At 39.3% G+C, this 17,218-nt stretch overlaps 2 protein-coding genes across 4 annotated transcripts in view; both read left to right on the top strand.

Annotated features, from left to right (window-relative positions):
- tnika (TRAF2 and NCK interacting kinase a) overlaps positions 1-8,942 on the top strand; it is a 66,390-nt gene extending 57,448 nt beyond the window's left edge. For all 3 annotated transcript variants that reach the window (XM_080512827.1, XM_080512826.1, XM_080512828.1), the window contains 7 exons: positions 80-223; positions 416-550; positions 1,080-1,180; positions 1,407-1,556; positions 3,590-3,749; positions 4,474-4,613; positions 5,842-8,942. In XM_080512827.1, the coding sequence (XP_080368953.1) occupies positions 80-223; positions 416-550; positions 1,080-1,180; positions 1,407-1,556; positions 3,590-3,749; positions 4,474-4,613; positions 5,842-5,925 (914 nt within the window). In that variant the 3' untranslated portion in view covers positions 5,926-8,942. The remainder of the gene's footprint in view (positions 1-79; positions 224-415; positions 551-1,079; positions 1,181-1,406; positions 1,557-3,589; positions 3,750-4,473; positions 4,614-5,841) is intronic.
- slc2a2 (solute carrier family 2 member 2) lies at positions 6,713-15,667 on the top strand (the record flags this gene model as incomplete). Its single annotated transcript, XM_080512621.1, is given in 14 exon segments — positions 6,713-6,737; positions 9,443-9,531; positions 9,535-9,564; positions 10,121-10,216; positions 10,848-11,047; positions 11,264-11,388; positions 11,650-11,765; positions 11,869-12,031; positions 12,726-12,832; positions 13,241-13,321; positions 13,536-13,640; positions 13,752-13,853; positions 15,189-15,392; positions 15,476-15,667. Coding segments are annotated over 14 exon segments (1,635 nt in total).
- Between the last annotated feature and the right edge of the window lie 1,551 nt (positions 15,668-17,218).

Raw genomic sequence — 17,218 nt, 5'->3', positions numbered from 1 at the left:
CTTATCTCGATCCTTTTTTTTTATCTCTTCCATTTATTTTCCTTATCTTTCTCACTCTTGTGTCTATGTATGTGCTCAGGTGTGAATCTTCTGGTTGGGACTGAGAATGGTTTAATGCTGCTTGACCGAAGTGGACAGGGAAAAGTCTATAATTTGATTACTCGGCGGCGGTTCCTACAGATGGACGTACTGGAGGGCCTCAATGTGCTTGTCACTATATCGGGTAGGTTTAACTTTCACACTGTAAATGCTTAAAGACTATCTATAATGCAAACTGTCATACAATGCATTCATGAGATTATCGCCTATGTTATTTTGTCAGTAGAAATTAAACCGGTCCACTCATCAGAAAGGTATTTGTGAACGTATTGCTGTAACTGAAGTCTGAGTTGGGGTTGTTTGCTTCCTCTTCCAGGGAAAAAGAATAAGTTGCGTGTCTACTATTTGTCCTGGCTGAGGAACAGAATATTGCACAACGACCCAGAGGTAGAGAAGAAGCAGGGTTGGATTACTGTCGGAGAACTGGAGGGCTGTGTGCATTATAAAGTTGGTAAGACTCGTGGTTTCATGTTAAAGTGTTTTAGATTTGCCGCTCCTGGGAAGCACCAAGGTGGCTTTAGGAGTGCTGCCGGAACAAGGAAGATCTATTTATTTTTTTAATAGAAATTAAATAAAGTGTTTCAACCTCTGTATAATCGTGAAGCACAGTCCCACTCTTATTACTGACCAGTTTTAAATAGATAAAATAATCATTGCTAATGTATAATCAGGTGACATACATGTGGGCAATTATACTACAATCACAAATATGCTTGAAAAACCTTACAGGTATAAATTTGTTTCGAAAATTTAGAGAAGTCTATACAGGCCAAAAGGTTTTAGTTTTTTTTCCCACTTATAATGAGCTCTAATTTTATATTTGAGATATACTGGAGATGATTTATAACCGGTAATCCAGTGAATGTAAATCCAATGTTGAACATTTGTAACTTTTTTTTAATGGGTTCAAATGCAATAAATGACACATTCTGTTGGACGTGTGTCCACTAATTCTTTTTATATATTTTTCTTGTTTCTAGTGAAATATGAGAGGATCAAGTTCCTGGTCATTGCTCTTAAGAACTCCGTGGAAATCTACGCCTGGGCGCCCAAACCCTACCATAAGTTCATGGCCTTCAAGGTACACAGGGACAAATACATGTGTGTGTGTATTGTGTGTGCACAAGTTGAATATAAGATATATATATATATATATATATATATTTTTTTTTTTTTTTTTTTTTTATGTATTTCCTAATTTTGGAACTTCTTTTTCTTGTTTGTTTCTTTCCAATCCCTTACTCTCTGCTCCTCTGTGCTTCCTGTGTGTCGCTCACCCCCCATCTGTTTCACTCCTTGACTCTCAGTCCTTCACTGAGCTGCAGCACCGCCCTCAACTGGTCGACCTGACGGTGGAGGAAGGTCAAAGGTTAAAAGTCATCTATGGCTCTAGTGTAGGCTTCCATGTCATTGACGTGGACTCGGGAAATCCTTACGACATCTACATCCCCTCACATGTAAGTGCCCAGATGCCTGTCCATGTGTGTCTTCTCGATCTCATTTTCAGTAAACATGTTGTCTCAATAAGGCTCCGTCAGCACTAATGAATCTGACTCAAAGCCTGCGCCTAAAGTAGCAGGCTGTCAATATTTTGTCATTCCTTCCAGTGGTACTTTATTAGCTGCTGATATCCTCCTGTGCCAAGGTTAGAAGAGAATCTCTCCTCGGAATGCAACACATTTTTCCTTAGAAGTTTCTTGTGATTGACTTAACATCACAATGCAAAGATGGATGTTTGCTTTACTGCTTCATCTGTTATTTTAGTTTTTATTTTTCTAAATATTGTGCATATGGCCATCTGCCAAAGCAAAGTATTGAAGTGTTATTTTAAAACATTGTATTGAGGGTTGTTTAAAGCAGTGGTTATCAAGCTGTGCCAAGGTGGTGACAGGCATTCATCATTGGGATCTCTCACGGAAGCAGATTTACTTCCGTTTTAATTCTCTGGTATTCTTGAATGCGAATCAAGTTTGGTGCTTTCATTGCGATCAGTGCCCTGCCCATTTCTAACGAAGTGCCTGCTTCCAATGAAAACATGTTAAACATGTCAAACCCAATTCAGCCAAACTGCTGATTTACTGGCAATAATCTCAAAAACATAAATCACCGAATAAATCTATGAGGACTCGTGTGTGAGCAGTGCGCTGTGCATTTCGCTCGATCCTACACACTGTCCTCTTCAGCTTGTTAATGAAGAATATTCCTGCTCGCTGTCTCCACCTTTCATCCGTGCTTCTTCTCTCTCTCCCCCTGCCAATCTCTCCTCCAGTGTGCCAAACAGATGAAGGTGACATCCTGCCATCCTCCCATTAGACTAGATCAATAGATGTCTAGTAAAACCCCCTTAGTGAGTGCACAGCACTACAAGAGTATATGTGCTGTCCAGTTCACTAGTGTAGCAATTAACCATTAAACCATTAATAACCTCACCTAAGATTGATGTGTATGTGAATATATTCATTTCAGCTTCCACAAACCAAATCTCTTACAAGATAGATTTACTTTCGGTGTAGTTTTTACCACAAAATGAGATTCCTGTATCAAAATGCAAAACATTACTGTAATTAGTGCTTCATTTAAAATGTGATTTCTTTATTTCACACCTTTTGGTCAAATGTCTACTTGAGCTGACTTTTCCTGACGTACGCAAATGTCAGCAGAGATTTTGCCCTGAAGTAAAAATGCTGGTTTTGGCTGAGATATATTGTAAAAGATGGAGTTTGTGGCAAGCTGAGATGTTTGGTTTTTTTCCCCATTATTTGTTGTGTTCCTGAAATTCAGTCTGAAGTCATACCTCATTCTAATGTGCTGCTGTTCCTGCAACATGAAATCTCACAATTACAACACCCCATGTAACACCTTTTGTGTTACAACGATTAGTGCTGTAGTTTAATCGCAATGTCATTTAATACAATGTATTTAGCTGTATATCATATCTGACAATCACCGAGAAGCCAACTCAACTTTATTTTTGTTAAATGTCTTCATTAACATCAGATCATCAGAGGCAAAAGTTTGCTATTAAATGCATGTTGGTTTGTATTCAGGTTAATGTGTGACTACAGGTTTTATTGGGCTGGGATGAGTTGTTTTTTCTTGACTTGCTTTGCTCCTGAACTGTAGTTCAAGGTCACATATCATGATAGCTTATTGCCATGAATAGAAAAGGTGGTCTTTGGGCTTTCATTTTACTAAAATGTACAAAATAATGCAATATTTCAAGCTTTTCATGTTGTTTTTCTTCATTAAAAGTTGAAAAAGACGATGCTTCTTACAGAACTGGCCTTGTAAAGTTTGAACCTTTTGATGCCTGTGATATTTCTCTGCTCTTTAGAGGATTATAATATGTAGGCCACATCACGAGCCAAATTCAGCTACACTAAAGTCCAGTGATGGAGCCTCTGATATTTTAATCTAATGTAGATTATGATTACACATGACAGATTTAATTAAATCCTTTGAAACGCTTGCTGGTGTCTGCCTGTGTTAGATCCAGAGCCAGGTGACGCCCCATGCCATCGTGGTGTTGCCTAAAACGGACGGGATGGAGATGCTGCTGTGTTACGAGGACGAAGGTGTCTACGTCAACACCTACGGACGAATCACCAAGGACGTGGTGCTACAGTGGGGAGAAATGCCTACCTCTGTTGGTATGTCACACCAACATGGCTTCTCAGTTGATTCAAGTACATTTTTTTTTCAGAAATTGAATAGAACTTCCAGTCAAGTCTCATTTCCAGTTTAAAAATGTAGATTACACTCTATGAAAGGTTGAAGAAATTATAGTAATATGTGTTAATACAGATTTCAGTCCCATTGTGGGATAGAACGTGTTTATGTGGATTCTTTTAAGGTTAATTCGGGTTATAACAGCCTGCAGCGCTGCTGAGCAGGAATGGAAAATAAGAGTGCAACACTTAGAGAAAGAAAGGCAAGCCAAGAAGAGAAGATTGATAGTTAATCTAACAACGAGAGGTACAAGACATACAGATAGGAGAGCAGGTAAAGGGCAGAGACCAGCAAAGAAAAACTAGAGATGCATCTTTCCCGGACAAATCAGAACCTGCAAAGTGCTCTATGTTACTGCCCCCATGTGGTAGCCAGGTTGCAACGCATTAAAAAAGTAGTTTTCACTCATTGACTTTTATGACATTTTATTGATAGGAATAAAACACCACCATCAAAAAGCAGCAAGCATATATTTTTCATGACTGTGGAAAAAGAATAACAAATAAAGATAAAGCATATGTCATATAATAGAATAACTAAATTCTCCAAAATGACTTCCATGAGTAAAATTAAAAGATTTTGTAATTGCTTGTTCATTAACATGCTCATTAAGTGCTATGCAAACTTTTTTTTTTTTTCCTCCAGCCTATATCCACTCTAATCAGATTATGGGCTGGGGTGAGAAAGCCATAGAGATCCGCTCTGTGGAGACTGGTCATCTGGACGGCGTCTTCATGCACAAGAGGGCACAGAGGCTCAAATTTCTGTGTGAGCGGAATGACAAGGTAATCCTGTGAGATTTTTGAACGGAACACTTATCACATAATCTCATTCAAGCGGGGCGTCGTGGCTCGGTTGGTAGAGTGGTCGGCTCCCAATTGGAAGGATGCAGGTTTGCTTCCCATCTCCATCTGTCCACATGTCGAAGTGTCCTTGAGCAAGACGCGAAGCTCCAAATTGCTCGGCCTGCATGGCAGCATCCTCTGCTGGTGTGTGAATGGGTGAATGTGATTAACGATGTGAAGCGCTTTACGACTGCTCAAGCAGTTGAAAGGCTCTATATAAGTCAAATTCTTTGAAAGAAGCACAAGGTTAGGCAAGCACAAGTTAAATGACTTTGTTCTTATCTGTAAGATAACTGTTTGAATTGTTACCAAATGACTAAAGTTTCAGGACAGTCCCAGCACAAACAAACAGATTGAGAAACAGCTTTTATCTGATATGCGTGGCGTCACCCTAAAATTGATCATTCACGCAGTGTGACTGCTGTTTTTTGTGGAAAGACACACTTCTTGGATGGACGTGAACATTTTTGTCTGACTATCTTCATTCATTCATTCTTTCATTCTTTCATTCATTAATTCATTCATCCATCCATTCCTTCATTCATTCATTCATTCAGTTGAGCGCCTTGTCAGACAATTCTACCAAATTGGTGTGAATTTAAGAGGGCTTTTGTCCAACAAGACTCATCATCAAGAATCATGGTTTTGCAGACTAAATCTTGTATTTCTGAATACATTAGTGTTTTCGTTAATGAAGATAATACGTGATGAATCAAACGGCTATTTAATTTAATTGTATTGGTTTCACTCCAACTATCCTGTCTCATGCTTTCGTTCTGCATTTGTATTGCGATGCAGCTTAGCAATGTCCAGCACCTGTCGCGGCTTTCTTATTCCCATCGCATAATCACCCAGTCGCAGTTCATCGTGGACGGCTGACGTTTAACTGGTGTCCCCAGATCACATCCAGAGCTCAATATCACACCTCAAATATACAACAACCTCACTTTTTCAGACCAGTTCCCATGAGAAAAGGATTCACTTCAATACAATACCTTCAGAACGAGCTCAAAGACAACATCTTATCACTTCTTCATAAGAATACCAAAACATTCAAGTAATTGTCTGTGCATTTTTGTTTGTTTGTTTGTCTGTTTTTTTGTTTTAAAGATTCGTTTTTTTTGTATTTACTGAAAATGATGATCTTTCTGTTCTCCTTCCTACGCAGGTATTCTTTGCATCGGTGCGTTCGGGAGGTAGCAGCCAAGTTTTCTTCATGACACTCAACAGAAACTCTATGATGAACTGGTGATGTCTCCCATCGTACACTCTGCCCCGTGCTCCCATTGGCCAGTCTGGTGACCGACCTGGGCCCGTCGCACATCTCACAAATGAGCCTGATTGACCGTGAGGCCATAAATGAACTCTTTTAACACAGGAGAGACTAATACCGTGTAGAGAAAAGAAGAAAAAAAAAAGTTATTTTAGAGAAGAAAAAAAACAAACAAACAGAGACCAGATCTGAATAAAGAGAGAAGTTCTAACTAGATTAAGTCTGGTCATGCAGAAGCCATCGTTACTTAACTGACTGGCAAACTGGTGCCACTAACTTTCCAAATATTCTCTTCTTCTGTCTATTTCTCTTCTTGTCCTTCTCTTAACGCCACTTTGTCTCGATGTTTTACATGGACCAGTGCATTCAAGTGTCTAACAATTATACTTTATGTTTCTACATGTCACTCCTTGCTCGATGTAAAATATTGTTTCATTTCTTTGACAGCCATGCCCTTCATTTCCCCCACTACTTATCCTCTAAGTGTGGGTTTATTCTCAGACGACGACGTGTCAGAGGCTGAGGGAACTATATGTGAATATAATTTCATCAGAGTTTTATTGTCCAGTTACACATGGCGGTGCAGGGAAAGTAAGTTGAAAGATGAAAAATCCAACCTGGATGCCGGCAATTTAATCAGACAGCCTGATTGATTTTCATTCTCCTTTGTCACTCCCTCCCTCCTCTACTTCCTCCCTCTGCCATCTTTTCAGGTTTGACTAAACTGAGTTATGATTAGGTGTTCGATCGCATTTCTCTGATAGAGATGCAGAAAGACACTCCGCTGTCGGGTGGGTTTCAACAGTATGCAAATATGATGTCTGTGTCCCTTTAAAGTGAAATCACTGGGCCATCCTGTCTTTTTACTCCTCTTTTCCGCCCCCTCTTCACTCTTCTACTTCTTTAAACTCTGAAGGTGCTGCATCAGATATACTGTAATATTCCACGAACAATGAGCGCGTCATTATGTTCATTTCCGTTCCTCCATTTTCCTGCGGAGCAGTTTGGAGTCAGTCGGTCTTCGAGGTTTGATGAAATGTACAGCACATCTGTGTCTCTGAAATCAGGAGTGTGCGTGTCCGTGTGTGTGTGTGTGTGTGTGTGCGTGTGTGTGCGCGCGTGCGTGCGTGTCTGTTGACTTGATGCTGAAAATAAGACGAAATCAAATCAAGTCTGAATCAAAGAAGGACTTTGAAATCAAAGTCCAGCAAAAGTCAAGTCATGTACTCCTTGTGGGTGGACTTTTTCCTTAATGCGATCAAAGCAACACTGAGTGTGTTTACATGCAGATTTACGATATTCTCTTCTCATAGTGAGGTTTCTGAGTTGGTTATCTGAACACCATGCGTTTTACAATAGGCAATATTAGTGTTTGATTTCTTGGGCTCTCTTTTTCTTTCCTTTACCACAGTAATTGCAGATACAGTGATGTGGCTGTAGGACAAATATGACAAGCTTATCCCGAATACAACCTCATCGGGATATGAGCTATCATCCACCCCCCCCCCAAAAAAAAAAAAAAAAAAAAGGAGGTGTGTGCATGTGAAAGCACTCATTGGTAAAAGCTGTGGTGTCTATCTGGACTCATCCCCGATTTGTTCTTCTGATTTTGGCTCCTACCTGTTTGTACAGTGCCTGGCATGATGTAAGCAAACCTCAACTGGAGGCCAAAAGAGTATTGCTCACATTATAACTTTTTTTTGTGTGTGTGTGTGTTATGATGAAATTACTGTTTTTTTTTTTGTTGTTGTTGTTTTTTTGAGGGGGTGAGGTATTTTATGTCTGTTATCATCTAATTTTAACCCATTGTTGATGCGATGTGTGTCTTCTAATGGAGCTGCACATTAACAAATTCAAGACTTGATTTATTCTTTGAAAGGAGCAACTGTTATATGGTTTAATAAAATTTGAAATATCCTTTGAAATCCTTTGAACAAGCCATTAATGGCTGTGAGATTTTACTTTATGACACTACTGAAGGTGGGCCTGCCCATGCTTACTTAAAAGCAGTGAAACTAGTGTTCTGTCAGATGGATCTATTACCGTAGCCTGAGGATCTACTGACAAACAACACATGTGGGAGTAAAGTTACTTTAAAACGGGACGGAGGCACAGCAGCAAATTTCTCAAGCCATTGGTTTTCATTTAAACCACCTTCAAACTGGCGCCTGCAGGCACACTGGAGGCTACTCACGGAGAAGACAATCACCTATGGACCATAAACAACACTGAGGTAGTTGATCAAAATAAAGACTGGAAAACTTTTCCAATCAGCAGTATAAACTTTCCCTTTGACTCCAAAGAATCATAGTTCTGTGCGTCAATGTCGAATGCATTAAACTGGATTTCTGTAACTGGTGGTGAAATCTCAAAGACAGTTTCGGGCCATCAGACCAAAAAAACAATGCCAGTTTCTGTCTCGTTTTTTGGGGTAACCTTTCTCTTGAAAGCTGCATTTTCCCAACTTTTTGGCCCATGATCAACACATCCAAGGTAATGCAGAAATAGGCGAAATCCTCCAATGGTGTAATAATCCTTTTGAGTCTATTTTATTCTGTTAAATTATTAAATGTGTTTCCCTTGTATTTTCAAGGACTTTTTACATGTTCATACAGTAGCCGTTCCTGTGCAGCTGTAAGTTAGGTTCACTGATCTCTCTGCGGAGGAGCAGGCTAACATTTTAGCAATAACGAGCAGAGCTATAGAAACCTCTGTCTTCCCTGTGTGCACGCATGCAACTGTGTGAATGAGTATCGATCAAGTGTGAATGGGGCATTGTTGTGTTTGTCCATTATGGAATTCACTCTTCCCATTGAGAGAGAAGAAAAAAATGCTGACAGTCGTGACACTGAGGTCTCTCCTTTCAAAGATGAAACCACTGTATTCTTTATTCTGTTTAATTCTTGTTTTCTTTTATTTGAAAGAGCATTACTAATGTCCTGTTTGGGGATTTATTTGTTTTGTAAAAGAAATGATGTAAGAGAGAAATAAATGAAACTAGCATTACACTTTTACAGTTGTGTCTGTGTGTTTGTGAAAAGAGAATGTTCTTTTTTTTTGGTTTTGTGTGCAGTTTGGTATCAGCTTTGACCCTCAGACTTGGTGCACTGTCTCAAGTATATCATTAACAGAAGAGTGAGTATATCGGAGAGAGAGGGAGGGAGAGGTAAAGAACGATCAAAACAAAGATGCCTTTATTACAACCCATTAAAACAGCTCCCAGGAGCAGCATGTGTTATATTTTAATAACTTTGTATTTCATGAATAATATGAAATTAATACGTGTGAAACAGCCTTCACAGATCAGCAGTGCTTTCCCTTAAGAGTTGTACTGTCTCAATGTGTTGATCATTGCTTCCTCTTAATAAAAGTAATAAGAGCACATGTGTATACTATAATGTTATAACACATGAGCACAGTTTAATTAATGGCTTAAAGGTCGATAATCAGTGCTGGTGTGAGAGTGGATCCATGTGAGTCTATGTGGGTGTGTGAGTGTGTGTGTGTGTGTGTGTTTGTCGATTAGCGAGTGGACACAGCGTGATCAGGCATGCACTTTTCAGTGATCATTACCAAACTGCTGGCTGACACTCTGGACCCATCATGGACACGGGAAAGGTAAGCTCATTCTCAACGAGCACGTTTATTGCATGCATTTTTTTTTTTTTTAAATGGTAACATCTTATCCAGTCTCATCCCAGATCATTAATTTCAGAGAATGTTTTCTGTGATCACTAAAATGCTGAGTGAAGCTTTACAAAGTTTTATTCACCATGTGGGTCAAAGGGTAGAGAACCGAGGTTTTATTATTCTGTGTCTGTATTTTTTATTTTCCTTATAAACTTGATGGTCTGCATTTTAACAAGATGTTATTTTAATAAATTGTGGCACTTACCTTTTTTTATATATATATACATATATATGCTATATGATCAGTCTTCTTGTGTAACTACTGTTACTACTATATGCAGGCATTCACACAACAAGGTCACGACTATTGCACACAATAGTAACAAACACAATTCAAAGTCACTTTTCTTGAATTTCCATATTGTTTGTAAAATGTAATTAGAGGTATGTGATTGACTGTGGTTCTCATGGTTATGCACCGGAGCGTTAAGGAACCAATTAATCGAAGTGCAGTTATGTCACTGAGCACCTTTCACTCCTGCAGCAGCTGACAGGGACACTGGCTGTGGCCGTCTTCACGGCTGCTCTCGGGTCTCTACAGTTCGGCTACAGTCTCGGTGTCATCAACGCTCCCCAGAAGGTAGGAATCGCTCAGGCTTTACTTTCTCCCGGAGCCACTCCAACTTCACTTTTGTGTATTAATTTTGCATGCAAATTAGCTGATCAAAATAGGCTTATGATCCTACGATGGATGGATTGTCAGCAAGCTTTTTATTTAAAAAAATGTCTGCAGCACTATAACACACTTTTGGAGAAATAGTCATGCAATTTGCTCATTGCACAAAGAAACGACTACTCAACAAACCTCACATGCTTCATCTGAAACAGTCTAATATTCACCAACAAACACTTGTTAAAGAATGACAAAAGGTTTAAATGCCTAATGCTGCTGGAATACTACTATTCATTGTGCATATTCATTATTATTATTATTATTTTAATTACTCTTACTGTTGCCTCATGAGGCCACACCTTCTCTTTACATGTTTTCTGTATAAATAATCGTTTGCACAAAAAGAAAGAAACATCTGGAGAAACTCAAATGTCTAATTCTTTATTTGAAATAATGCAGAGTTTGGCTTGTTTTAGATGAGCTTTGCTTATTGAAGTGTAAATATGAAATCCTTTTTTCTGGGCCAATAAATTGAGCTTTTGTTTTCTGGTATGAATATGTTCTAAGATTATGTTGTGTGTGTGTTTATGTGTGGTAGGTCATTGAAAGGCACTATGGCCTCTCGTTGGGAGTGCTGTCAGAGAGATCTGCGGACCTGCCAGACAACAGCACAGAACAAAGAGAGGAGCAACAACACCCTTCTGTGGTCATTTATTGGTCACTGTCCGTGGCAATTTTCTCTATTGGTGGCATGTTATCCTCTTTCCTGGTTGGATATGTGGGAGACCTGAGGGGCAGGTGAGGAATATTGTTTGGGTAACCACATCCATGCAAGGCTGAGAGGCCAGGAGACGTGGACATAGTTGTGAGAGTAATAGCAGACAAGATGGAGGTTAATGTGAATAACTGTAACCTTTAATAGAGCTCAGCACTGAAAAAAAACCCCAGGGTACACATCCATCATCCATTTCTCCTCATCCCTCTCTTTGCTACCTTTCTGTCTCCGTTTTGAAGGATAAAGGGCATGCTGATGATCAATGTTCTGGCTGTAGCTGCTGGACTGCTGATGTGTTTCTGCAGGATGTGGAAGCCGCACATCATGGTCATTTCAGGCCGTGCGATCATGGGCTTATACTGTGGTACTGTTTCAAATCCCAATTTTACTATTGTAATACGTAAATAGAAATGATCTTTTCCGTAGTTGATATCTGATATGACATAAATTGTAGAGGGGAAAATGGTTTAAAACATTTTGCTCATTGTTTTAAGTTTTAAATTTACAGTTGGATGTAAAACAAAAACACACACATTGTGACTTTCTATATTGCAGTATTGTCTCATCACTATTTGTTATGGCAAATGTTTGTTTTAATTAGCTGAGTCCATGATGTGTGTTTCAGGGTTAACGTCTGGGCTGGTTCCTATGTACATTGGAGAGATTGCACCCAAGGCTTACAGAGGAGCTCTGGGAACATTACACCAGCTGGCTATTGTCACTGGCATCCTCCTCAGCCAGGTGAATTATGCTCACACACCAACTTACACATACACAGCTTCAAGTGAGTCTATAACCTGACTGTGTGTGTATCTGTGTGTGCGTGTTTGTATGTGTGTGTTAGTTAATTGGGCTGGACTTTGTACTTGGTAACGATGAAATGTGGCCCCTGTTGCTCGGCCTGTCTGGAGCTCCTGCAGTGTTACAATGCATCCTGCTGCCTTTGTGCCCCGAAAGCCCTCGCTATCTCTACATCATATTGGGCAAGGAAGAAGAGGCTCGAAAAAGTACTAAACACGCACGCACGCACGCACGCACGCACACACACACACACACACACACACACCTTTTCTTTCTTCTATTCCTCTCTGTTTTTTTTTGTTTGGTTTTCTTTATAGACTTCTTGTGTTGTGCGTGAGAAAACACTTGTGCCACCAGTCAGGGCAAATCAATACCATTCTCATGTCAGTTGGCCAAATCTAGGGCTACAGCCTGCAGCTGGTTGGTTTCGCTTTGCAGGGTGACGAGAAACACAGAAAATTGCTGGCCTGACTCTGTCCATAAGAAACAAAAACAATACAATACAATACAATACGCCTCTGAAGCTCACCAACGGATCTGTTATAGTTTTATGAAAACTGAAAAATAAAACAATTCCATTTGTCTAATTATGGATTCCAACTTCTTTTTTTTTTTGACAAGCAAGAATTAGTCACAAAAACTGCACCGTGCATAATGAACCCGAATTATTCATGACTTTTGAGGAACATGCATTTGTCGGATGAGTAGCCGAGTTGAGTTGGTTGTGCCTATGAAAACATTTGTTAGAATTTATCTGCCATACCTCTAAGCCCTGCTTGTTTATATTCCATTTCTGTTATTTAATCATTTTAAATAATGGGTTCCTGCCAATGAACTTTCTTTGAGTAAATGATTCAAACTTCAGCTCATCTTCCTTCGAATGGGTTTTTACTTTTGCAGGCCTGTATCGTCTGAAGGGATCATATGATGCGACGCCTGATCTGGAAGAGATGAGGATAGAGAAAGAACAGGCAGACAAGGAGCCAAGGGTCTCTATCCTTTCTTTGGTAGGTCTCAGACAAGGGTCAGTTGAACTTGTCATACTGTGCTGTTGTTAGGCCTGAAAGGTTTGAACATAAAATGGGAACATTATCTCTGAAATAGTCTTTGTCTCATAATGATTGTTGATACTGCAAGCCTGAATAAACTATAAAAGTAAGAGAAAAGTGTGGAAGGACGTGTTGAATAAGTGAGTTAAAGATTTTTGCATCATTATATTATTTTGAAATCCATATTGGTATGACATTCAGGGTGTCGATTTAAATACACTGTGATATCTGTTAAAGTAGCAGAGGAATTGATAAAACTAGACGAGGTAAAGTCTGGCTGTCCAAAAATAGTATAACTATCTTAGGGATTTATTGTATGACACCATTATCTGACTCTGTATTGTATTGTTCTATTTCTTCCTCCAGCTCTGTTCCTCTGTGTACAGACAGCAGCTATTTGTTGCTCTAATGATGCACCTGGCCCAACAGCTCTCCGGTATCAATGCTGTAAGTAACTAGTTCCAACGCATAATGACTTTGCTGCAATGTTTTGACGGAAAAAAAAGCAAAAACATTTTAAATTTCACAGCATAACGATTACAATGGTCAAAATGGTTAAAATATTGTCAGTATCAGTCACTCTTAATAATCAAAAAGCTGTTGTCTTTTAAAAACAATATCTCTGTAGGACTGTAAAATCTTTACTTGTTTTGTGTTTCAGATCTTTTATTACTCCACTTCAATCTTCGCTCGGGCTGGAGTCAGTCAGCCAGTCTATGCCACCATAGGAGTCGGAGTCATCAACACTGTCTTCACTCTGGTTTCCGTGAGTAGCAACATGGAAGACATTAAACAAGGAACATACACTGGCATCGGGTTGTTTCTCTAAATATACCCAACATAAACGTAGAGGTAAACATTGCGCTGCATGTTCCAGGTTGCTCTGGTGGACAAGGCTGGCAGACGGACCCTGACTCTGGTTGGTCTGGCAGGAATGTGCATTTGTGCCATCGCCATGACGGTGGGCCTCCGATTCCAGGTGCGTTCAAGTCGTCGGTAGTCTGAAGTGGATTGCTAGTAATTGCTTGGTTTGCAGTCTCTTGCACACAAGAATAAAAAAAAAAAAAACTATGTCACTATGAAAATATAGCGACATATCTGGTGGGACCCGAAGAAAGACAAAGAGGTGCAAAAAGGCTCCCAGCCAGTTATCAAACCAAGGTTTTCTTGAGTCAAGGTGACAGTGCGAACCACTGCAGCACAACAGGCTCGCCATTTTGTTTTAAGTGCTTTCAATTGCATCTAAAGTTGTTTTTTTTACCAGCTGACTGAGTGTGTTTGGTCACATTGTACCCCTCTAAGCAGTTTTGTGTAAGTATCAAAGAGGGCCTTAAGTTAATTTTCTTTTTTTTTTTTTAAAAAAGATCAAGTGTTTTTGAGGATAGAAATACCCTTATATGCAAACTCACCTGACAATCCTCCAACGCCCATAGGGATCGATGATTACCTCTTGCACAACCTGAGTCTTGTTCATCTATGGGATCTTATGTGACTTTAAAGTCTAAAGTCTATTTTCCAGAACACATTATCTACCACATCAAGGACAATCACTACTTGTGCCAGATGGCACAGCTCTACCAGATCTATTTTTTATTTTTTTTTGCCGTTCATGCCAGCGGCATCTTTGAGCTTCTCTGGATTGATGCAAGCAGCTTCAAAATGTTTCGACATCAATCATCACTGTCAGCAGCTCAGGTCTAACATTTTGCTCCAGATGCCTTCATAAACTGAGTTTCTATTCAAGAGGACAGAAAAAAAAAACACCCTCTTGTATCACAGCTTTCATTTTGTATAAAACTACCTAATGTCTTCAACCAAGCTACTGAGAGCTCTGAATTCCTTACATGCAACTTTTATGTATTAGAAAGTAGAGCCTTATTTTGGGGTGTTTTGACTGCTCTTTTCTAGATTGCAATGTTGGCTCTTTGAATCATACATTTTATGACTGATGCCCTTCCTGACATAACCTTAGGAGTTTGAATTTAAGGGCCTTGCTCAGGGAGCCAATGAATAGAATAGAATAGAATAGAAGCAAGCTTCCCTAACCTCTAGTCCACTACTGTCCCTATAAGAATAAAAACAATAGTATATCCTAATTGGTAAGATGACTTAATACTCTACTGAAACATTTATTTGTTTGTTTTATTTGTTCTATTCCACAAATCTTGAATCTATTCATTAAACCGTTCATGCCATGCCCACAATGAAACCGTCGCTGTTGCATAACCTGCATTTAGGGAGGGAACAGGTTTTGAACCCAATACTCCTGTCAGTAGAAACGGTTTCACCCCAGTGATTACCTCTTCTCCACCAGAATACGTTCTCATGGATGAGCTATGTCAGCATGTCCGCCATCTTCCTCTTTGTGAGCTTCTTTGAGATTGGTCCCGGTCCCATTCCGTGGTTCATCGTGGCTGAACTGTTCAGCCAGGGACCTCGACCAGCTGCCCTCGCCATCGCTGGCTGCTGTAACTGGACAAGTAACTTCATCATTGGCATGACCTTTCCATACATACAGGTGAGATGGAGGAACACTGGAAAATGATACACTTGTGGGATGACAAGTCTTGACATAACTGTACTCCTTACATTTCTCACCAGGCTTGGATGGACAGCTATGTGTTCGTTCTGTTTGCCGTGTTGCTTCTGGGTTTCACGATATTCATATACCTTCGAGTGCCTGAGACTAAGGGCAAGACATTTGAGGAAATCGCTGCCGTTTTCCAAAAGGGCCGCCGGACTCCCAAAGACAATACAGAACTGCAGCAGCTCAAAACATCATCAGATGCCTAAGATTCTGTTTGCTTGCGTGTTGCACAAGAATGTATGAGGTTGTTCATGGACATTCATTGATGAACGGAGAACACAGTTTTTACGCACCAAAAAAAGACGACATGTTTAATACCAGTGCTCATATCATACCTTCGCAATGTATGGAGTAACGTTTACATTAAACCAAAATATTAACTCGTATTTCAGTATTTTTGGGTTGGTAACCAAAGCAGCTATAATCTCGATTTTAGACTGACATCAATTTACATCCTTTGTGCATGTGAAAGGGATTGCATAAGTTGCTGAAACTATAAAATGTTCAACTGAATATATCTATTTACTTCTGAGTCAAACTGAATAATTCCTTTTGTGGTGCCTGATATATTATTTCCTCCATCGCTCATGTCAGTAGCATACATGTATATGTAATATAAAATGAATAAAAACTCAATATACGGTTGTTGTGCAGAAGAAACGTTGCCAAATACCTGAGAAAAACACATTGAAAGACAAAGTAGACATTTAAAATAGAGTAAAATTAAATCGTAGACTTCTTGTTTCAAAAGGAGCTGTAAACAATTATATTCACATTTTCCTGTTCATCGTGTTTATGAATTGTGTCCAGTGCCCCCTAGTGGTGGAAAAAAGCTGGTTCGCTGCTGGATTTACAATAATAATGCATTTGTAACAGCTGCAACCATGAAATGAAAGAACATTAAACTAGTTAAGAAGTTAATATAAAGGTTTGCATAAACTTTAAAGGGAGAGTAAATAAAATGTCAGTGAAAAGGTGTGTATTTTGTGCTACTTCTTCTCATCAAACTTCAGTGTTGTTTTTCAGTCCTTCAACTGAATATTTGACCTTTACTTGAAGAGATTAATAAATGTGTTTTATCACCAAAATCCTGTTTGAAAATGCAAATGAACTTTATACTCATGATTGTTACTTTTGCCTTCCTGTATGTTTCTATGTTGTTTTTGTGCATTTTCTCAGGTGAATTGAACTTCCCCAGTGTAAATGTGAGTGAAGGTGACTCTGTGTTTATACTGTGATGGTCCAGTGACAATTTGAGGGTGTGCTCTGCGTTTTACCACAGCAGGGATCAATGATGGATGCACATATGTCACTGTAAAAATGCTCTGGATGCTAGTTACGGTTGAAGAAAAAAAAACAAAAAACGGCAAACACACAGGGACAGATTTTAGGGGAACTGACTTTGACACATTTGGATTCATTACATAATCTCTGTTTGTCCCGTGATGTTGACAAAATATTTCCCTTTCATAAAACTTTTTTTTCCCCCACCAGTTGCAACAAGGAAATTTAAGTTTTTGTGCAAAAGGAAAACAACAATTTCTCACTGCTAACTATTTTTAAAGCAGTTTCATCCAATATCGTAAAAAGGGGGGAAGGGGGGACTCTTCAGAACACTAAAAACAGTTGTTTTAATCTCCCAAATAGCCACCAAAAGAACAAAAACTTCTTCATAACCAGAAGATATTTGAAGTTCCATGCAGAGGTAAGCCAGTGAGTACAGGGAGCAGATGGGTGGTGATGAACGTTCAACAGAT

The sequence above is a fragment of the Blennius ocellaris genome (assembly GCF_963422515.1).
Source record: "Blennius ocellaris genome assembly, chromosome: 17".
NCBI lineage: Eukaryota > Metazoa > Chordata > Actinopteri > Blenniiformes > Blenniidae > Blennius > Blennius ocellaris.
The sequence above is the reverse complement of the archived record's forward strand: the minus strand, read 5'-3'. Positions and strand labels throughout refer to the sequence as shown.